Here is a 23,875-nt window from a genome sequence, read left to right on the forward strand (position 1 = left end):
TGAGGGCAAATTCCAGATCGGAGTTCGAGTATTTGATCTCCCAAAGCTGTTTTCATAGTCAGGGCCCTCACTGCTGCCCCGAGTGTCCCGGGTCAGAATATCGTTCCGTCCTCAGCTGGCACAGCGGTCGGGCCCCAACTTGGGCCACATCACCTTTTCAGTGGAGAACCTTCGGGGTAACACCAGGAGATCGACCAGCCTAACACCTCACCCCCACAACTGGACAGTCCGTTGATTCCATAGTTTAAATGGCAACTCTCAGCCTGAATGCTCCCGGGAGGCAATAAGATATAATAGTAATTAAAGTCCAAACCAACTGGTCACCATGGCGATCAGAAGGGTGCTGGGAATATGCAGGGAAAACAAGGAGCCATGACGAGGAAGATTACGAGCCATAAGTCTCTGCAAGCTTCTGCTGGGAGAAATCCAAGGCCACAACCATGGCCCTTAACCCGCTGGAGATGCTGCGCTTTGAGGTGTCCGGGTCCACCTTCCCGTTAAAAACACCTCTGCCCCTTCGTGGTGGACACTCGTTCCACGCCAGGCACACGGACATCTGAGACTTTGCCACATCCGACAGTAGCCCAGGCGGCAGGGCAGGCAGGCGGGAGGTTTATCCTTGTGGAACACTTCACAGCCACGTGCTAATACGTGATCACACATACTGGCAAGTTCACGTGGTTCTACCTGTGCTCTCACGGATATGCTCTCATCCAACCTCACACTAATTCTTTGGGGAAGGTATCTGAGCTCTTACTTTTCAGGCGAGGGATCGGAGGGCCAGATAAGATACGTGACTTACTCAAGGTCACCGGGCGGCTGAGTGGCAGCTCAGGGACTCACACACAGACCCCCGGGCTCTCACATCCGCACTCTGAGAAGCGCCTTGCACGGAGCTGGGGGTGTTGAAGGCTGTGGAGCGAGCAGACCGTGCCAAGGGGACGGGTGGTCCACTCATCACTTGGGCATCGATCAAGCCTATTTTTAACCTGCAATAAGTTAATGCAGCTTTTTATACACACAATGGGCATGTGGTTAGGAGGCCAAGTTGGAACCACTCACTGGCTGTGTGACCACTGAGAAGTCACTTAACGTTGCTGAGCCCAAGTTTCCGCAGCTGCGGCAGGATAAGAGCAGCGCCTTCTTCCTGCAGAGAAGTCGATAGATTCATTCCTGTTTAATCGTGTCAGGCGTGCCATGGAAGAAACAGTCAAAGTTAAACATTCCTGCAGTAGGTGAGCCACGGCTGGCACTTTAGGAGGTGGTATGGAGCCGTCAGCTGCAATCTCACTCCCCTCGGCCCCTAGTAAGGGGACTGCCGCCATTCCTAAAGCCTCTCCTGATTCCATTACCTTTGGGGATAAAAAGTGAAGCTCGTAATTACAATGAGATGAACAGTTCCTGCTTTTCAATAATCAGGTTGTTATTTTTGCTGAAGGAAGTTCGTGGAAGTGGAAGTTCTGATGCTAGTGAAAAAAGGGAGGCCAGCTGACTCCCCTGGGAGGGTTTCTAGAATCCTGCATCTGAATTTGGAGCCGAGGCAGCACCGTGAGGACAGGTAAGCACTGCCACATGTAGGGACCGTCACGGTTGGGAGATGTGCTGGCGGGGGAGGGTGTGATGGAACTTGAGGGGCGTAGGAGGAAGTGGAGGGCCCAGATATGGTTGGACCGGTCCAGGGGGTGAGGAGACCCTTGGTGGCCAGTTAGATGTAGACTGGCCATCACCTTCTCCCCACGCACCTGACGATCTCATTCCCTGCCTTAGACCACTGTTCTCATGCTGATATGCACAGAAATCTAGAAGCCCGAGGACGTCTCTCTTGGGGTCAGAGAAAGCACAGAAGGAATGAACACAGACTGAAGCATCTCGTCCACCTCTATATCGGAGCTGAGTGGGTCCCCACTGAACAGCTTTAGCCTTTTCTGTGTCTCTCTACAAGGTAAAATCCACCTGCTAAGCCAGTCATGGTCACTACTACTTCACGGAGCTGGAGGCAAGGGCTGTGCAGGAAACTCGCTCCTTTCACTTACGTTAAATACTGAAAGCGCTGAGTTACTGTGCAAAAGGCCCTGCCACCTGGAGCCACCGCTCCATGGCGGCACCTCCCGGGTCCGGGGGCTTTTCTAGAGGCTGATTACATTCAGGCATTTTCATCATCACTTTCACATTCATATCCTTCTTTAGAAGCCATAGATGAACTGGAATATGATTTTTAAGTATTTAATTTCTACAAGCCATCCTGAAGCATACTTTTTACTGAGGTACAAGATCTTTGGTGCTCATAGGTTAACCAGCTGTCTGGTGCCAGTGACAAGTGAGGGATGTGACTCCAGCTCGGTGACTCTAAATGCAGACAGACGGTTCCAGGGAGATGTTCATATCTGCACAGACATCCTCTCCAGGCTGAGTAGGAAGCCATGTACTTCTTATGTAACATATTATAGACACTAACTCAGGAGCGAATAGATTTTCTTAGTCTTTGAAACCGGTACTGGAGAAGAACGGACTACACATTAGTGCTCCTGACTGCTGGCGATGCCAGATGAGAAAATGAGGTGCGTACCTGCCATGCGACTGACTTTTGGAATTACAGGATAAAGCAACAGTAGTTCTAGCAGCAATAGCTGCAGTTTCCTAGTCCCAGGCGCTGTTCTAAGAACTGCACACGTATCAGCTGATTTAACTTCCATGATGACCTTAGGGAACATAGATGACCTTTACTCTTGTTTTGCAGATAAGAAGACAGACACAAAGAGTTCAATACTCACCCAGGTTCACCTAGCTTCTACGTGGTGAAGCTATGATTCAAAGGCAGGCATGGCTGCTGCAAAGACCCTGCCCTTTACCACAGCTCTGCCACCCTTACGCAAGAGGGCTTTGTAAAGCCAATCACAAGCTTCTGGCCATTTCCTGATAGAGATTTCCTTGTCTGACCAAGATTTCCCATCACATAAATCAGAGAAGTAACCAACACTAAGTCCAAAGAACTACAGATCTGTGCTTTGAATAACAGCATACAGAAGTGACCATGATTCTAAGTCCACTGAACTCCTGGTCACGTAACTTTCTTTAAAGCCATCAGTCCAGCGGGAATGATGCACGATGGGCGTGTCAGTTCCCTTCATCTACCACCAGGATGCAGTTTGCTAGCAGCTGAAGTGCCCTAACCAGGTACTTCAGGACGTTAGCATTTGAAGAACTCAATCAGAATGTACACTCCAGTGTGTGGCTCCATAAGCTTTGCAAAATATCGTGATCGAAATGTATTTCAGGGAGTTTTATAAATAGCGCAAGAGGCATTAGAAACACTTTCTTACTGACAAAAATCTGGTGTGCAGTATGTCCTCTACCTACACATAACAGTCCCAGGCGAGGGCTGTTCACTGGAGGCCTGTGGCCACGGCGGATCCCACTGGCTCGGTCCACCGACGACATGTACAAAGTGGGCAGCGGACACAGTGAGCCTAAGCATACAAGTCAGCACACACAGCTCACCAAGCACTGAATAAACCACAAGTGTAAGTTAAACCCAACAGGCACGTTCCGCGGGAAATATTACTTAGCAACGTCACTGCAGGGAATTTAGAAAGACTGGGGTGCTCTGGATGATCGGGGAAGAACTCTTTTCTTTACGGGGGAACAGTTCCCGTGGAAAGCACACACATTCAGAATCACCCCACAAATCTCCGTAAGGGCTTCAGTCGTAACAACATGTCTTCCCATGACAGCCATTCCCCCAGTCAACTCCCTGCCTCCTTGAATAATCCAAATTATAAGGCGTGGAGTCACACCCAAAACAAAACTCAGGAAGGAACTTTAGTTCATCTACCGGGGGCCCCCTGGCCTCTCGTTGAGGTCTCTCAGAGCACCTCCGTGGAGAGAAAACTGTAAGGTCATTAGTGCTGACTCTGAAAGATGCTTGAAGAGACAGTGTTAAGAAAAGCAAACAGGCCTCAGCCTCACCCAGGCTTTGCAGCCTCTGGACAAGAGTCTGAACATGAAGGGTAAGGACCACGTGACCGGGCTTGGGTGTCAAATGGGCAGCTCTGAATGACTCTAGCTTAGCAAAGCTCCCGTGACTTTCATCGCACCAGCGTGAACAGGCTTTCTAGAGCATTCTAAGCTTGGAATCAGGAGGCACTGCAAGTGCCTCCACTCGCATCAGCCCCGGGAAGGGGGCCCAGCTGCACCCCAGCTCCTCCACACCAGCCCCAAGTGAACCCCGGCAGTCAGCACGGGGCCGGGGGGAGGGCCTGGGGGCTCCCGGGCAGGTGGGCAGAGGACAGAGTACCATGGAGTCCGTGCCCCATGGGGCAGTTGGCCCTCAGGAGCACCGGGACTACGGGAAAGGGGAGGAGGTGTGCTAGGGAGAAGGGAGAGCTGAGGGGCCCGGGCAAGGGCACAACAGAAGCGTCCGGTCCTCTCGTGCTTCTTCCTCTGGTCACCGTCAGCCAGGCACGGCCCGACTGCCTAGGTCCTGAAGCCAAGCAGAGGAGCTGACACCGAGCAGCCAGCAGCGGGCCTTACTCAGCATCAGTCCCGCTGACTCCCACGCGGCAGGCTGCCCGGCCCAGCAGCCTCCCTGCATCCAACCACGTTTCCAAGTACCACCAAGCTCTGCACTAGTTCAGGGTAAAATTCATCCCGGCGTTTCATCCACACCAAACCAGATATTAAATAAATGCCCTCCAGGCATTTCTTGGCTCTCCCTGACATCCCAGCCTGATGGCGCCAGGCTGTGCTTTGTGAACACCTTCTCAAGTTCACTGCCCCCACCCTACCTCCGTCGGGTCTCAGAGGAGCTGAGGTGACAAGGACTGGTACACACATGGGGAGAGAGTGGTTCTCAAACGAGCCTGACACACTCCAGCTTTCCACTGGGGTAGGAGCCATTTCATGATAATGACATATCACTGAATACTGATATTTAGTTAGGATTACGCATATGACTGCTTTGGCAATAGAGGTGTGGAGGTCTCCTAGTTTAATGGAAACATGTAATGACTTAAAGTTTCATTACTGAAAAATTATTGGCCCAAAATTCTGTGCTGTACCACACTATACCTCATGTGTATGATCGCAATGATGAAAATGAAAATACTGAGTTGGCCAAAAGGTTCGTTTGGCTTTTTCCATAAGATGATTCTGGTAGCGCTTAGTTATCTTTAACTTCATTGGAAACAATTTTGGTAGATTGTATGTGACAGCTTCACATCAGCGTGTATTTAAAATAGACTTATCAAAATTGGTGAATTTTTGTGTAGCCATTTTAATATTGAAGATGGAAGAAAAAAAGCAACATTTTCCGTATACTATGCTTTATTATTTCAAGAAAGGTAAAAACGCAACTTAAACACCAAAAAAGATTTGTGCAGTGTACGGAGAAGGTGCTATGACTGATGGAATGTGTCAAAAGTGGTTTGCGAAGTTTCATGCTGGAGATTTCTCACTGGACGATGCTACAGGGTCAGGTAGCCCAGCTGAAGTTGATAGTGATCAAATTGAGACATTAATTGAGAAAAATCAACATTATACCACAGGGGAGATAGCCGACATACTCAAAATATCCAAATCAAGCGCTGAAAATCATTTGCACTAGCTTGGTTATGTTCATCGCTTTGATGTTTGGCTTTCACATAAGTTAAGCAAAAAAAACCTTTGTATTTCCTCATGCAATTCTCTACTTAAATGGAATGAAAATGTTCCGTTTTTAAAACAAATTGTGACGGGTGATGAAAAGGGCATACTGTACAATAATATGGAACAGAAGAGACTGTGGGGCAAGCGAAATGAACCACCATCAACCACACCAAAGGCCAGTCTTCATCCAAAGAAGGTGATATTGTGTATATGGTGGCATTGGAAGGGAGTCCTCTATTATGAGCTCATTCTGGAAAACGAAAAGATTAATTCCAACAAGTACAGCTCCCAATTAGGCCAACTGAAAGCAGCACTCGACGAAAAGCGTCCGGAATCAGTCAACAGAAAATACATCATCTTCCATCAGGGTAACGCAAGACCGCATGTTTCTTTGATGACCAGGCAAAAACTGTTACAGCTTGGCTGGGAAGTCCTGATTCATCCACCGTATTCACCAGACATTGTACCTTTGGATTTCCATTTATTTTGGTCTTTACAAAATTCTCTTAATGGAAAAAATTTCAATTCCCTGGAAGACACCTGGAACAGTTCTTTGCTCAAAAAGAGAAAAAGTTTTGGGAAGATGGAATTATGAAGTTGCCTAAAAAATGGCAGAAGGTAGTGGAACAAAAGGATGAATATGTTGTTCAATAAAGTTCTTGGTGGAAATGAGAAATGTGTCTTTACTTTTACTTAAAAACCAAAGGCACTTTTTGGCCAACCCAATAATATAAACAAATAGCAGCAACTGGAAAATACAACCATCTCTGCAACACTGGTAACCATGAACCTTTCATAAAAATTTGGACAATCCAGCTCTTTGCCCATAAGCCTACATATTAGGAGCTTTGCAAAATTGCTAACATTTACATGAAAGTGCAAATTCTTAACAGAACCTTCCTCTCTGACTTCTCAAAAAACTAGTAACATCTTTAGTTTCTGGATAACCAACTTTCGTAAACCTTAAAACAGTTTGTAGGACACTTTCGTTTGTAATCCCATATTAAAATCAAAGTTCTATGTAACTCCATGACATTTGCCCAGAAGAGTAAAATAAAGACATGCACTTTGCTTATCAAGATCAGTGTGTGGTCACCACGAGGCAGGGCGTCTGGAACGTCAGTGAGACACGCAGTCTGAGGCTGCAGGCAGTGCCGCGGGTGCGTTTCCGTGTGTGGGGCTTGCGTCGGTTAATTGGGGAAGTTTCCTACCGAGTGCGTGTAAACCTTTGGTCCAGGGATGGAGATTCCTGGCAGTCCCTAGGTCTCCTTCTTCCCTCCCTCAGTCCTCGATATTCTGAAATGTTCAATACGTTCAAAGTTCCTTTTTGGGAACAAAACAAATCAATATGGCATTTGACTGCCAACAAGCCTACGGGCTGCAGGGTGGTTCAGAACTTATATAGCTTCGTTTCTTCTCAGAACTAACATCTCCAAGCGAGTCAGGCCCCCTTCAAATGCTGTCAGGGTATTTTTCCCCCTAATCTTTTTCTCCTCTTTTTTTTTTTTTTTTTTTAAGGAGCATGTGGAAGTGAAGCAGTTAAGTCACAGATTAGAAAAAGGCAATCTTCAGAGTTTACCTTCCAATTATTAAAAAAGGAACCGAGATTCCCCAGAGCTCTCACGCTCCCAACTTCAGAAATCGAAGCATCAGCATATCTGACCTTCCAGGGGACAACGCTAAGGAGGTGAAGCTGCTAAATCAGCTGTGATTGACTTAGAATATTTGGGGCCCTGTTATCACACCAACACAATTCTGTGTAAATGCCTTGAGGAAGCATTTCTTTTCAACGGATTTGCTGAAGCAAAAGCTTACTTTGAATTGCAAGGCAATGAGCTTTTTGTTTTATTAGGAAGATACTAAAAAAGACATTCTCCATCTCCTGGCGATGGATTTTTGAAGGAGATTATTCCTAGGGCAGGTCTAGGTCCTTCCAGCCAGGACTCCAGGGGCCGCTCTCTCTTAGGGGTCATTGGGTTGTTATTGCCCTGATCGCCCTGGAACTTGGGCCTGCTGCTCATAAGGCTGTTTGTGCACAGGACAGTGGAAGCACGGTGGACACTGGACAGTGTCCATTTTGTTCCAGTGACACCCTCGTGTGAGCCCAATAAAACCCCAAGGTCGATTCTCCTGGGGCCCCGAAGGCGGCTCAGTACCAGAATCTTGGGTGCTCCGAGCAGCAGCACCCATGCTGGAACAAACACGGGACTTCCAGGGAGGCCACACTGAGAGGGACGGCCTCGATGGGTGCCCACGTTCCAGCATTCTGCTAGGAAGCCAGCTGCACGGAAATCAGGATGGCAGTAGCCTCTGGAAGGGAAGCTTGGGTTGAGGGGAGACTTGACTAGAAACGGGCTCGGGGGGTGCTTTCTAAGATGATGGAATGTTCTATATCTTTTTTTTTTGGGCCACGCCACATGGCTTGCGGGGTCTTAGTTCCCCAACCAAGGATTGAACTGGGGTCCTGGCAGTGCGAGTGCAGAGTCCTAACCACTGGACCGCCAGGGAGTTCCTGGAATGTTCTATATCTTGATGGGGCTGCCCAGTGTATACTTTGTCAAACCCATGAAACTGTGTCTTTATAATTGTGCATTTTATTATCTACGACTTACACCTCGATTTAAAAAAATGGAAATCAAGTCAACCTTGCACTTCAGTGAAATCACGATGGGAAGTAGGACTCAGCATACAGGTCTATCCGCTCTGTCCTTTAGGATACATAAGCCCCTGCAATGCAGAACCCAGCTTGAGGAATGCACAGCACTGAGGAAACATGATATTTTCTGGGCTTGATCATGCCCAGACCCCGTTGGAGGTCCCCTGACCGCCCCCCTTGCCCCAGCCCAGCACAGTGAATTCTTCCTGTGATCATGTGGTCTCAGACCGGTAGGCTGACAAGAGCACAAGCTGTTTATCAGCCCAGTGCTGGGCTGCGTCGGCATCCTGTTGACATCTGCATTTCCAGAAAAGGGATAGTCCTGCACTTGAACAGTGATACTCCATGATACATCTCCCCTAACCTCGTGTAACCTTGGGCAGATGACTTACCCTCACTGCGCCTCCTCTGTGAAATGTCCATAACAGCACTCATCTCAAAATGCTCTCATGAGGGCGTTATGGACTGGATGTCTGTGGCCCCACAGAATTCATGTGGAAGCCAAAATCCCCAATGTGATGGTGTTTGGAGGTGGAGCCTTTGGGAGGTGATGACGTCACAAGGGTGGAGCCCCCATGGTGGGGTTAGTGCCCTTCTAGGAGGATGAAGAGACCAGAGCTTCCTCCCATGACTTTCTCTCCCTCCAGCGTGTGAGGACACAAGGAGAAGGTGGCCATCTGCAAGCCAGGAAGAGAGCCCTCACCAGACACCAGCTCTGCTGGAGCCCTGATCTTGGACTTCCCAGCCTCCAGAACTATGAGAAATAAAAGTTGCTTAAGCCACCCAGTCTGTGGTGTTCCTTATAGCAGCCTCGACTAACGTGGCGGGTAAATGAGGTAATAAAAAGCACTAAAGTGCTTAGCATAGCGCCTGGCAACTAACGGCAATCAATACAGGACTGTTATTGTTACGACGAAGTTGTCATTAACATGGAGGCAGGTTATAAATGCTTAAGAAGAGAGCTTCTCACTCAGATTTTTAGTCATTTAATAATGCATACCGCTGGAGCCCTCCGGTGCCAGAGGAAAACCAGTAGCAGAAAACGTCCAGTGAGGCGGATGCACACAGGCCAGCAGGCCACCCTGACGTGTTTCTTTTGGAAGCTTTACCCTCTGATGTCTTTTCCAGCTCTCCCTTCCCCAGGCAGAACCAGGCGCTCAATCTCTCAGAAAGGGAGCAGGAAACCTGCATGTTTGGGATCCTGACTGTTCCCGGAGTCACCCCCCCCAGCACAGCACAGGGTTGTAGGATGCCCTGCCCACCTGGCCACCAGGTGAGTGCTTGACACCGCAGGCCCCCGACAGTTGCCTGCTGCTCCCCGAGGCTCCACAGTCTCTTTGTAATTTAGCAGAACCTCAAGAAACGGAGTTTAATTGACAGAGTCGGAGGAAACACCACCACAGCCAACCCCAGTGACGCAGCAGCAGCAGCGACCACAGGAACCAAGCCTCCCACGTCCCACGTACCTTCGTACAGCCAGTCGCTAAGGCCGTTGTAAATCACGCCTTCCTTCCCAGTTGAGACCACACGGATGGCCTGCTTCCCGACGTGTGCACAGTAGTAGATATTGTTTTCAAAGATAAATATCTAATTTGGAAAGAAAAAAAACATAACGTTAATCAAGGAAGTGCTTACAAACAGGATATTCTTTAAAAATCCCAAACCAGCAATGTGGTCTGCATTTTCCTTTGCATTTATTTGACAGAACAGACGTAGTCTCGGGACCCTTTGGGGCTCACCCACCTCCAAAATCATCTACATTTAAGGTCAACTGGAGACTCAAACTCCACAGAGTTCACCCAATATTATCATTTACCATGACCAGACAATCTGTCTGATACTCGTGGGTATGTTAACATCAAATGGCTTTGACTATCTTAGCAATTGTATTTTTCCTAGGAATTGTGACTGGTGGGCTGGGAAGCTTGAAATCTGAGACTTATTCACTCAACATTTATGAAAAGTTACTTAGTGGGCACCAACTCTGTGCCAGTCATGGGAGAATGAGGTGGGACGTATCATGTGCCTTTACTCACAATCCGGTAAAGAAGACAAACTTTAAAAGGAAAATGTTCTGAGGAGCTCTGGGAACATGTAACAGTACTAACTTAGACCACTAACTTAGGCCACTAACTTAACTACTAACTAAAGGACAGGCAAGGAGTCCCTGAGAAAGTGACTGGAAAAAAGTTTCTTTATTGTGGTAAAACATACATGACACAAAATTTGCCACCTTGACAACGTTTAAGTGTACAGTTCAGTGGCATCAAGTGCATTCACACTGCTGTGCAACCATCACCACCATCATCTCCTGGACTCTTTTCATCCTGCAAAATTCAAACTCGGTCCCCATTAAACACTGATTCCTCATCCCCCTCCCCCACCCCCAGCCCCCACCCTTCTGCTTTCTGTGTCCAGGAATCTGACGACTCCAGGGAGCTCGTGTAACGGGAATCACACAGCGTTTGTCCTTCTGTGTCTGGCTTATTTCACTGAGCATAACGTCCTCAAGGTTCACCCATGCTGTGGCAGGTGTCAGGATTCTGAGAAACTGGGCTTTAGGCTGAGATCTGAATGGTGAGCAGGATGAAGAAAGGGGGGCTGAGAAATTAGGTTACACGGAGGAAACAGTGTGAGAGAGAACCAGAGGCAGGCATGGGCCTGGGGAGCTGGAGGAGCTGGCCGAGAGCTCCCTGTGACCGGTCCTGCCGGGCGTGAGGAGGAGGAGAAGCAGGAGTGGAAGCCCGGGGGGTGGGGAAGAGGCAGGGCCCAGCCCCCAAGGGTCCGCCCGTGGGCTACAGGACCCCAGAGGCAGCAGGAAGCCCTTGGCAGAAGCTCGAGAAGGGGAGCAACGTGGCTAGAGGCAAGTCTTCTGTGGGCGAGCCCAGGCCCGTGCAGATGAGAAGGCAGGGCAGGAGGCAGCCCGTCAGCTGCCGGGGGGATAGTGGAGACAGACAGAGGTGGACCAGCCAGGGACAGCGGGGGGATGCCCTGGCATGGGGAGTGAAGTTGCAGGAGAAGACAGAGTGGTTCCCCAGCCGTTCCCTGGAGCAGCTGGGTGGCCCATGTGCAGCCTGGGGTGCCCTGGAAGATGCTACAGTTCTGACCTTAGGTCAGCCCCAAATTCCCTGGGCCCGGGGGGAGGGTGGGCTAGGTCAGTGGCTCTCTAATTCTGATGTGTATTAGAATGATCTGAGGAGCTCTGACATATCCTACAGCCAGGTCCAAGAGCCCAGCCCAATGGTTAGGATCTAGGAGTGGGACCCTGGCATGAGTATTTTTTTTTTTTAATATTTATTTATTTGGTCGCGCTGGGTCTTAGTTGCGGCAGGCAGGCTCCTCAGTTGTGGCTTGCGGGCTCCTTAGTTGCGGCATGCATGTGAGATCTTAGCTCCCTGACCTGGGATTGAACCCAGGCCCCCTGCACTGGGAGCTCGGAGTCTTAACCACTGCGCCACCAGGGACGTCCCCTGGCATCAGTATTTTAAAGAAACACCCTGGGCGATTCCAGTGTGCAACCAAATCTATGAAGCAGTGGCCCAGGACAAATCTAATGTCTCCCGAAGCTCTTAAAGTATAAATTAGCCCGTCCTCCAGGCACTGCTCAATTCTGCCCTGTGTTTTCTGTAACTAAATTCTTTGCCTGCTACCCCCACAAGGACCTAAGCACATGATGCAAATATCCAATGTCTGTGGAAACTGAGCTATGTGGACCAAGAACAGGACTCAATCAGATTTTTTTGAAAAGAAATTCTAAAAAAGATATTGTCAGTGTCATTTAAGAGACCAGTGAGAAAGGGTATTTTGCCAGTGTAGGAAACAGCGTAAATGCTGACATTTTAAACTGAAGATGCAGAAGGGCAGTTCCCACAGATCACTATCATGGAAGGCTGGAGCCGAAAGCTCTATCAAGCATTAGCTTCCTGCTCGGGACTCCTGCCTCTTCAAAGGTTCACTTCACTCAGAAATGAGCTGGAAAACTTCTAGACACAAGTACACATCCTCATTTAATTTCAGTAGCTGTTCTTACGAGTTTGCCTAAGGGTAAGATGCATTATGAAATTTTAACTTCTTTTATGCGCTCTAAGCCTACAATAAATTTTTGAATCAAATCGGACCGTAGACAATTAATATTCTGAAGAAGTAAAATTTGCTATGATAGATATTAAATCCCCTTTCATCTTGGCTTTATTTTTAATGGAAGAGAACAAAAGGAAACAAGCTCTAAGGAACAGTGCATTTTGCTTTGAAGATGTTGACACCTACAAATGGGAGTCTGGGTTCTACACAGCTCAGCGCGCTCCAGGCCCCGCGAGGGCGTCTGCACCATGTGCTCTGGGAGCACAGCGGACCTGCTGCAGGACCTGAGCCAGTGCTGGACTCCTAGTTGCCTCAGTTTCTTTGTCTGTCAATAGAGATCAATGCAGAACGCAGCTATGAGGCTGAGTGAACTGACAACTTCAAAGCACTGAGCACAGCGCCCGGCACGAAGTAAGGGCTCAGTAACACCTATTCTTGTTGTGGTTACTACCATCATTATACAGGTTTGTTCTGCCTGGAGAGATCAGGAGGGGCTTCATGCAGGAGGTGACACCTGAGCTAGACCAGGAAGAATACCCACATTTTCACAGGGTGCTTACGACAAAGCTCAGCTCAAAGACACACGGAGCTAAAGGGGGAGCTCATTATCTCAGGAACCAGGAATGGGATTAATTACCATAATTGGGCACAACTTAGCTTTTAGTTCTGGACAATCAAGGCCCAAAGGAAAACATATTGAACAGCCCAGTGCTTGACTAAAAGAGAGCAGCACAGCTCCGGTGGAATTATAAAATAGAGAATGCTAGACTTGAAGTAGAAACCTAAATTCTAGTTGAGACAACTAGCTGTCCAGCTCTGAGCAGGTTACTTAACCTCACTGAATCTCATGTCCTTCACTACAAAATACGAGGTTGACTGGATGGTCCCTAAGGTTTCCTCCATACTTAATATTGTTGAATCCAAAGGTCTCATGAGTGTCTGAGATCAGGAAAAGACGTTTAGCAAATTAATTAGTGATGCTATTACTACACTTGTATCCGAAAGGAGAACTATTTATCATGAAGGCAAAATTCAACATTCATAGTGAACCCAACATGCTAGTATCAAGGGGGAAAACAGATTCTCTATATTTCAGCTAAAACCCCCAGTTATCATGTCAGCCTAGGTTTCTTTAACTGACACGGTATAGCGACTGTCCTGATCTCAAGAACACACCCTGGTAGTGAGCACTATTTACTAATTGCTTTTCCCCTGGTTTTCTACTTCCTCTTTTGGGTTACCCCATTTCCTGACCAGGCACGACTTTACTAACACTTCCACAATAAACGAGGATGAACGATCCCGTTATATATGACATTAAGTTTAATTTATAGCGTGAAACAGAAAGTTCGGGTGGTCACGGTAGCGCCCACTGGTTCAGCAGCGATCATAAGGAAGTGATGTATTCGTCCAGCACATGGGATCGTCTCTGTCGTCGGCCATTCTAATCCCACTGGAAACACTGCACAGCTAACTGACGTCACTGGAACGCTGCACACAGATAAGCCATGTCACCAGAACATGGAAGTTCTGTCTCTAAACCTTGCCACCCGCTCAACACATCCTTCGGCAGACTCTCGTGAAGAAGCAAACTGCTGACGGAGAGGTCGGTATGTCCTCGGGAGGCTGGTGCCCATCAGGTTCGTGTGTCCACATGGCTTTAATTTCTGGGTGTACTCTGTCACCTCTGGTCCCCTGAATGGTTTCATCAACAGGCCACATAACAGCAAGTCAGAATTACCAACTGTGGCTAACAGACTGGGAAAGCCTCCTGCATTCAGAACTTAATGGCCGGTTCCCCCTGCATAGAAAGTGACCTTCAGGTACCTTTCTGTTTCTATTGCCCTGGACACCTGGTAAGGGTGGATATGGGCTCTAATGGCAGGGGACGCTATTTCTGGTACGTTGCAGCTGGTCGAGGAGAACTGTAAACTCTGGGAGGAAGCCGTCTCCGTGACCTCCCCGAGTGCACGATTCCGGTCACCGGGCACTTCCCTCTGGGCACCTGGCAGGGATTCCACACCCACCCACAGGGGTCCCGTGTACTGAGCTGTCGCCGGCGGGGGGACGGGGAGAAGACACGCTGCACAGGTGTCGGGTGGACGGCTGCGTGGAACCCTGCGGGGGAGGCGCACCCGAGACCACCTGCTGGCCAACGGCTCCTGTCTACACCCTTCTGAGTCCAGCTGGTGCCAAGCGTGGCCTCTGTGGACTTGCAAGTCAGCACATCTGCTTGGCGGACATGAGACCCCCCCCCCGCCCCCCGCCGTGGGTGTTTTCCAGCAGCCATCGGGCTCCTAGAATGGCCCCTCTTCCCTGGGTTCATGTCAGGAGAAACCGGGTGATGGTGGGACTTCTGAGTCGTTACCAGAGTTAAGTTACTGTGGAACAGTTACAAGAAGGGATATTTACCAACACTAAAAGGAGGGAGCAGTAAAACAGCGCTGGGCGTTTTTTTTGAAAAGCAAACTGGCTGGTTGGAGATCACACATCAGTTCGGCTGACTCTGAAGGTGGAAAACAGGGCAATAAAAGCCACCAAACCCTGACTCTGCATATTCACCATTATTATAGAATATACGGGAGAAAGTTAAAATGTCACAATCCTACAAACCACACACATACACAAAATATGACTATTAAAATACACTTTCTTGTATTTTATTCCCTCCTAGATGAGAGACAGAGAGAGAGAGAGGGAGGGAGGGAGGAAGGGAGGGAGAGAGGGAGGGAGGGAGAGAGAGGGAATGTATGTGTTGGTCGGTGGGGTATAAACCCTAGTTTTAATAAAACTAAAGTCATATAACATATACAGGTTTGCACACTGTTTTAGAATCTACATCAGAAATGTTTTTCCATGTCAGTGAGCATTCTCTGAGACATGCCTTTTAGGAGATATACCATAGTTTATTTAATTATGTCCCTGTTGTTTGACATCTCTTCTGGTTTTTATTACAATAAAAATGCTCTTGTGTGCATCTTTGTACTTCACTGCACCTCTGACATCTCCCTAGGATAAACCCCTATGAATAAAAATCATGAATCATGTTCATTGTGCAATAAAAAAAAATGGGTGGAGGACAGGAACAGGTAGATCAGAGAACCACACAGAGTACTGATGATACAGAAGCGTTTATATTCATGAAGAACAGAAAGAAATCTTATTACAACGGGAATATTTTGTTCACCAAACCAGCAGACTGACAAACAATACCCAAAGCTGCTCAGAGTGCCGTGTGCTCTCCCAATGGGGGCAGAGACCAGCTGCACGCTCACAAGAAGCAGTCAGCAAGCCACATCGAAAGAGGCTTTTCTTGTGTAGATTACGTGAGAAAGACTGCTGGAAACAAAGTATACTTGGCCTTTTCAAGCCGTATCTACAGAACCTGATGACGGTGGAAGCTGTAGCCTCTGAACTAAAGGGGAATAACATACGTGTACGTGTGCAGACACATGTCTCTTCCCACGTCAACACGTGAAGGTGCTGAAAATCACTCTCCGATTACTCAAAGCTCAGTTTCAGGAACTGACCAATTTGTAGATTAAATAAATTCTTTCCTTACTCTGTTTTGCTCTCCCATTCCCTGTTTTGGCCATTCTACTGCTCAACTGGGCAAGGAAGAGACCTTCCATTATTCTAGTTTGTAACCGTGCCTGGAAAATGCAATGATGGGGGGATGGCAAAGCTGTTGATCAAGGAGGGTTTTCCAGATTCTCGGTGGTCCTTACCCAGTTTGGGAGCATCACACCAACCCCACAAACAGGCGTGCGAGCGCCTCCCATCAGCCAGGCAGGGCGCTGAGCAGTTGCTCAGCAAGCTCTCATCTGACCTGTGCAGGCGGCCAAGACTCCCTAGTCTGTTCTGTGTGAGCACGTCATTTCCCCAGTTAATCCATCGCCTGAAATTCAGCACACTTGGCTCTCATGTTGGTTCCTGCCCAGGCAGAGGTGGGACGTGGCAAAATTCACTTGCTGTCCTGCCTCTGGATTTTGCCACCATAAATACAGATAATCACACCTGCCGTGCCAGCCTTGTGGTGCTATTGGGTGGATAAAAGGAGACAATTTTGCTGGAGAAAACCCTGAGGGTTATAAAGCACCTTTAAAGGAAATGCACTATTGGCATACTAAGCAGCGTCAGCCTGTTGGGTCCCTGCTACGAGGACACCGTTCTAACAGCAGGGCTCTTGCAGCTGCTCGTGTCAGTACCGCCCCCTCCGCCCCTTCCTCCAAAAATCAGTGGAAGACATCACATCACATTTTGACGCAGCAAACTAATGCAGGATTTAATGCCAAAGAGCAGAGTTCAGTGCCAAGAAAGAGAAAGTCCTGTACATAATCTAGAACCATTCCTCTTGTCAGAAAGTACTCACATTTTTCATCCTTTCAAATGTCAACCAAAATCAAGAAGAAACATCGGGAACATCACCATAAAGACCCTTCCCTCAGTGTAGCCCTTAAAAGGCCAAGGAAAAGCTTCCTTTTCAGAGTCACCCACGGAGAAAATGCTCTCGGGATCCCTCTCACTTGATGAGCCCACATTTGAACTTGGAGAGTTCAGAGATGTTATTTTTTCAAAGCCGAGGAGAAAGTCCCTAAATGAAATTATGCTCCTGAGGAGTTGATGGCCGTATTCAGTGTCCCCTGGGATATGGGAGCTGAGCAATTTCATCTCGACCACAGAGATGTGAGGCTCCTAACGCACCCAGGACCTCGGGGCGGGGTCGCGTCAGGGAAGCAGCGAGCGGGTGCCTGGCCTGAGCACGGGTGCGAGCACCTTCCAAGCTCTCTCTCCTCCCCGAGGGCCTCGGAGCTGCGGGGCTGCGCATGGACGGCCCGGTCAGGATAAGAAGTGCTGGGAGGGCAAGGTGCTGTAAGGCCAGGTGACAGGGCCCCCGTCTGGCCTGGGCTCGGGGTCTTCCCTGAGAATGGCTCCTGAGCTGGGATGACGCGGGGGGGGGGCAGCAGCCGTTGGGGGGAGGAGGGGCACAGGGCATCGCAGGGGAGAGAGGCCTCCGTCCGTCTGGGCAAATGGGGCGGCCCGTGTGGAATGAAGGGCCGGGGGGCCGGGTCAGGGCAGGCAGTGCCGGGGGCGACGCTGGAGAAGGGGCCGCGGAGCCGTGCGGGCCCCACAGGCCGCGTTACTGACTGCGCTTCCTCCTGAGAGCCGCGGAGCACCTGGGGAGCTTAGGCGGCATCATGGTCGTTGGCTGTTTTAGGAGAGCGAGTGAGAAGATGGTGCTGTGTTTTCCCTGACACCCTGCTGCCGTGTAGGGGGCGGGGCAGAGGGCAAGGGGTCCCGGGGGACGGTCCAGAGGGACAGCGGAGGCTTGGGCGTGTTGGCCCAATGGCGGGACTGCAGCGACAGGGGTGGGTTCCCAGGGCGCGGTGCTGCCTGGACACAGGCCAAGGGAAGGCAGGTGTGAAGGAGCCTCCTGATGTGAACGGGCGAGTGGGTGGACGGCGGCGCCCCCGGGGCTCCCTGGACGCAGGGCACGGGGGACAGGACAATCACGTGACACGGCCCCTGGGGAGTCTCAGGCTGGGGGCGGGATGCGCAGCAGTTACTCTTACTGTGCAAACAGCTCGTCAACCCCGAATGAACTTGAACCACCGTGGGACCTGCCTCTGCGGGCCGCGGCCGCCTAGCTGTCCTCCCCTCTGGTGTCTTTAGCTGGCGGCACAGCCCCCACCTGAGAGCCTGCGCCGTCCACGGCAGCGCCTGGACGGGGCCGCCCGTCCCTCAGGCAGCCCAGTTCCCTGCTCCGTGGGGACGGGCACCATCACCGCCACCAGGAAATGCCACGGAACACGCCACCGTCTGGGGTCAGCATTAACCACCGAACGAGGTGCCTTTCTTTAGAGGGTCTGGGGGGGGAAGGCCACTTCAAAGCCACACAAAGGGCCTCTCGCAGGGGCTTTCACGCCGCGTGGCAACCCCCGGAGAGCCCCACCTCTCTCCACGGGGCACTGCCTCCTGGGCTGAGCCGAAAGCAATCCTCAGACGTGCTGTAACCACTAGCACAGCGACTGCCGCTCTGTGGCAACACGCTGATCGTACCAACAAAAGGACGGCTGGATGTACTGGGTTACCCGACTCAGGAGAGTATCTGCTTCTGTTCTACGCCTGGATGTTCCGGCTGAGCACTTCGCGGCAATCTCCACTCCCCGTTTGCCTAGTTTGAAGCCGTCCCTCGCCCATGTCCTGTGGCTCTGGGCTGTCTGTGAGAGCCACTTTCTGCCCTGGACACCAGCACGGACACTCGCCCAAGGTGACGCAGCTTGCCCGTTGGAAGAGCCAGGATTTGGGCCGAGGCAGCGCGACTCCGGAGTCCGTGATCTGTGGCCTCTCACCGTCCGGACACCCTGCTACTCTGTAGAACTGAGGGGCAGGCTCAGAGAGGCGAAGCTTTCACCCAAGGTCACAGAGCTACTTAGTGACAGAATTAGAAACGAACCGCTTAGCCCACACGCCCGTGATTCCAGTGCCAGCAGTGCCAGCAGCGTTTGGGAACCCGCGAGAATCCTGATTGCGAGAATCAGGACCCTCCCCAGACCAACCGAGTTGTAGCGGGCCCTCCGGTGACTCTGATGCACACTGCAATTTGCTTCTTCCAGCTGAAAATCATGAACAATTTTGAGCAACTCTGCTGGTGAGAATGGCTGGACCGCTGGGCCTTCATGGGAGTGGGTCTGAAAACTCTCTAAAAGCATTGAGAGAAATGACAAATGCACTGACTGGCAGAAATCAGTCCAAGGCGCTCTCTCAATCTTTTTATACCGCAGTTAAATTCAAGCCTCATCGGTTGCCAAACATAGTCTTCTGACTCCAAAGAAGTGAATGAATTTTCCAGTATCTTCCTAAGGGGATGAAAAAATCCATTTTTTCTTGGTAAGTTTCCAGGCCTTTTTGTGTACAGTCCCAACGTAAGGCCAGCAACGCTGCCACTGAAACACCATTCGGGCCTTCCTGGTTGGATCACCTGCATCGCACCAGGTATGTGAAGTGTGCAGTGTCTGCTCTGAGGGTACACTGAGGCCACTAACACCGTCCCAGACACGCCAGCTCAGCCCTCTCAGACACATTCCCTCCGATGCTCCCCGGGTGACTGGTCTTCGGACTTTGTTCTCCAAGGTGATGTGATAAACAGCCGACCTCTCTTCAGCCGCTGGGGGCTCACTATCTGGTCTGTAGATGATGCGCGGTCTTGGAAAGTCCTCTTTCTTTCGGCTCTTCACCTCCCAGCTCGTTACCGCTCCTCAGCGTCTCCCCAGAGGGTGGGAGTGGTGGTCAAAGACAGTCCAGCTCAGAAGCCCGCCGCCCTTGGCATTTATGCTCAGGAGACATTTGCCGTGGTTCTGCTGGGACCGGCTCCGGGCTACACCGTGAAGTCCTTAGAGATGATTTCTGCTACCTGTCACACTCTCGTCAGTGATCTTTTCTCTTATTTACACACCGAGACAAGAAAAGATGAATGGACCCAGAATAAAACCAGAAAATTCACAAGAAAGATGCCATGGGTATTAATTTATAGAAAATAATCAACTACTAAATACATATTAATTTAATCAACTACGGGATATAATTAAATACATGCTGATTTAAATAGCAATGCAACTGAATTACGTTAGCAAAGAGTTTTGAAAATTCGTAGAAGCAGCAATATTTTTTTAATGATACAGCCTGATGTTTTATGCAGTAAATATATGACCGATTAAGCACACAGGAAACAATTTGTAAATGTATATCAAGTGCCTTAAAAAAGTGTTCAATACTTCAATTAAGAATATCAATTGGCAAAAAAAAGTGTTCATTTTTTTGACTCAGTAATTCCTCATCATTTTAGGCGCAAAGATATTCCACTGCATCAACTGTAGTACTGATTTTATAAATAGTCTAGATGTCCAACAGGAAAATGATTTAATTTTTGTAAATCCATTCAATGAACTATTATGTAACTGTTAAAAATTATGTTTCGAACAAATATTTAATTGTATAAAATGCTAACTGAATCACACTGGGCACAAAGTTGGGATATATAAAACTAATTAATATAACTATAAAATAATGAACAATAATTATTACAACTATAGTTATTATTATAACTGTGTTTCTATTCTTGGAAACAAGATTAAGAGAACACACTAAAATATTAATAGTAATTGTCTATGGATACTGGATCTATTGGTCCTTTTACAAGAAGTTTTTTCCCCTATTTTTTATATTTTTTACTTTCTATAGTTCGTATTACTTTTACAATGGGAAAATAAATAATAAAAATTAATCAACTACCTAAAATGAGCCTGGCACCAGTCCTGGGAACTGGGGATAAAATAATGAACACGCCAGCATCCTAACCGCCAAGGGGTGTCATATATGATGGGAAAGGGGCTGGAAACAAGCATTCACTGTACCAGCTGGGTGCACACAGAGGCGGGGGAGCCAGCAGGGCACAGAATCCCAGCCTGCGGTCCTAGGACCTCAGAGAGGCCGTGCTTTCACTTTCGACACCACCCCTGTCACTCACTGATTCCTTCATCGCTGCCTCTGTCTGAAATGAGTCCCTATGTCAATGGCTAATTCATATTAAAAGCAATAAACATTCCAGAGACACAGAGAAGACACAGTGAGCACCTCAAGCCCTGGGGCATCGAGGCTTTGCTGCTCCAGGACCAGCCCTAACTGGGCACCTAAGTCACCGATGACTAAGAGACCTCAGCGTCTTCCCACCGCTGCGGCTGACCTCAGCGTCTGGTCCCATCCTCCGACGCCCAGGACTGAGGCTGGAGGGACCAGACAGGGCAACCCTGAGCCTGTGCCAGGCATTTCTGCCCTTCCATCGCGGTGGGAGCACCGGAGCCAGCCCCTATGCAGACTCTGACTGTCAGATGCCACACACGTCTCTGGAGGCCTCTGGCTGGGGAAGGCTGAGCAGGGGCCGGGGAGAGCGCTGAGCTGCCGGTGGGCACACGGGTGTTTGTGGCAGGAGGCGAGGGGAATGCACATCTCCCGAGGGGGGCAGCCTGGACTCAGGGCCGGCTCCACCACCCGCCAGATGCCCCAGACTAACTTTCTCACCCATTAGGTGACCTTGCGTGTCTGTGCAGAGCACTTGGGAAGGTCCCCGTTAGCAGTCGACATTCCACGTTCACATCCCCTCTAGCTCCTAAATACTGGGATCTGAAGCCCTCAGTGGAGCCGCTAATTCCAACATCACGTGAGACCCAGTGATGAGCACAGGAGTCAGGAACCTTCTGGAAGCCAGCACCATGTCCCCCGCCCCCCCTCCCTCTGGGCAAGGCTCTGCCGTCCTGCTGGAGCCCTCAGGCCCGGCTCGGCCCTTCCCCCTCAGACCTCGCCCTGGGCTGACACGCAACGTGACTCTGACCCTCAGGGCGGCCCTGGGATTGACCCCACATGTGCTGGTCCCGGTCATTCTCCTGTCACCTGCCTGGGGAGAGTCCCCAGGCTGCTCGCCCCACACCACCGGCCACAGCTCTTTCATTAAACAAACACTGGGACGTCCCTGGCGGTCCAGTGGTTAACATTCTGAGCTCTCAATGCGGGGGGCACAGGTTCGATCCCTGGGTGGGGAACTAAGATCCCGCATGCTGCACGGCACGACCAGGAAAAAAAAAAAAAACCATGAATGTGGCATCACAGGGATTTTTAGTTACATCCTCCTATAAGCCCATGGGCGGTGCCGCTTTGATCCCCAGCTGGAGGAAGATGACACGCAGGGAGTTTAAGTGATTTGCCCAACGTGACAGGCGTGAGCTGAGGTTTGGCCCAGGCTGCCGGCTCCAGGATCTGGCTCTGCGGCCTCTGGACCAGGCTGCTCCGACACTCACACAGTATCCTCTGTAACTGGTGTTAAAGAAACGTGTGTAGGAACTCAGTCACCAAGGCCACGCATCTCAGGGTCAATCGCTTACAGCCAGGCCGATAACCTCATGGCCAGAGATGCCCCATCCACTCAGAGCCCCGCCGCTGACACCCTGCGTCAAGGCCTCTACTGCGCCCTCTTCTCCAAAGCCTGTCTCAGCAGCTCGGGCTGCTACAACAGAACACCACAGACTGGGCCGCTTAAACAGCAAACATTTATAGCTCACAGCTCTGGAGGCTGGAAGTCCAAGACCAGGGTGCCAGCAGGGTCGGGTTCTGGTGAGGACCCTCCTCCTGGTTCACACAGGGTGTCCTCTTGCTGGGTCCTCACGTGGCAGAGAGAGAAATCACCTCTCTCGTGGTTCTTCTTATAAGGGCAGGAATCCCATTCATGGGGGCTCCACCCTCATGACCTAATCACCCCCAAAGCCCCCCTCCTAATACCACCACACTGGGCATAAGGGTTTCCATACGTGAATTTGGGGGACAAACATTCAGTCCATAGCAATGCCTTCCTGTCCTGCTCTGCAAAGCCCATGTCTACTCCGCCTCTTTCAGGAAGCCTTCTATGACTACCTTCACCTCGCTTCCTCTAATTCATGAATGCCAATTGTAGCAACCACTAAGCACAATTCCCTGTCTTAAAAAACAGGGGACTTAAGACTCTTTAGCTTCTAAAATTCTGTAATAACTTTCCTAGATTATGTCATGTGTATAGTCTTGTCCAAATATTAATCTCCTTTACGCCACAGTAACGTCCTCGCTTTTTCCTTTATCTCGTACAAACACTGGCACAGCTCTGGGCAAGCACAGGGCTTATGCTATGAGTCTGAGCCGCCTGGGCTCTTCGCTCCTGGCCTGGGGCCCCACCAGCCCTCTCAGCTCCTGCAGGCTGAGCGGCAGGTGCTGCACTGGGCCACAGGCCACACGCGGCCCTCGCGTAATCCCTCAGTGGGCACCAGCATCTCAGACCGCAGCCCCACACAGAGAGTGGGGGGCAGCGGGCGGGTCTGGGCCCCCTCCCACCTCTCTCCAACTGTCACTCGCCGGCCACAGACCCAGGGCACATTTTAATGACAAAACAGAAGCTGCCTTTTGAAATGCTGTCCAAGGTGGCAAATCTCAGTTTTTCAGGCATATTGGGAGCACACAGGGAAAGGTGAATTAACTGACCTAATCAACGAGATGATGTAGTTGGACAGGATCGTGTGTTAGGCATGTGCTTGGGGAGAGGGAGGAGGAGACGACTGTGGGCCGAGGGGAGGGGTACCGATGCCCCTTGTGGGTGGCTAGCAGGTGAGCCAGGCTAGCCCCGGTGTTAGCACTGAACGCCCCACAAACACCGGGATGGCCTGCCACCCCGGGTTCAGGTGACTCGTAACTGGTGGGGAGGGCTCAGCTGATCTCCATTATTTATATCACGGGTTGAAAATTTCTGGGATGATCAATGAGAAAAGTCATGTATATAAATCCCCAACTCCCGTATCTTCTTATACAGCTACACACATCCACACACGAGCCTTCATGCATGTCTATGTACATCTATTATGATGACACCAGGGATGGTGCTTTAGGGGAGTCCCTCTGTTTTTGCTCAGGCTCAGCCAGAAC

The 23,875-nt window shown here is 50.0% G+C and overlaps 1 protein-coding gene across 5 annotated transcripts in view; it reads right to left on the reverse strand.

Moving 5' to 3' along the window:
* DPP6 (dipeptidyl peptidase like 6) overlaps window positions 1–23,875 on the reverse strand; it is a 1,079,206-nt gene that overhangs the window by 144,450 nt on the left and 910,881 nt on the right. For all 5 annotated transcript variants that reach the window (XM_036863614.1, XM_036863613.1, XM_036863617.1 and 2 more), the window contains exon 8: window positions 9,766–9,886. In XM_036863614.1, coding sequence (XP_036719509.1) covers window positions 9,766–9,886 — 121 coding nt within the window. The remainder of the gene's footprint in view (window positions 1–9,765; window positions 9,887–23,875) is intronic.

The sequence above is a fragment of the Balaenoptera musculus genome, chromosome 9 (genome assembly GCF_009873245.2).
Source record: "Balaenoptera musculus isolate JJ_BM4_2016_0621 chromosome 9, mBalMus1.pri.v3, whole genome shotgun sequence".
NCBI lineage: Eukaryota > Metazoa > Chordata > Mammalia > Artiodactyla > Balaenopteridae > Balaenoptera > Balaenoptera musculus.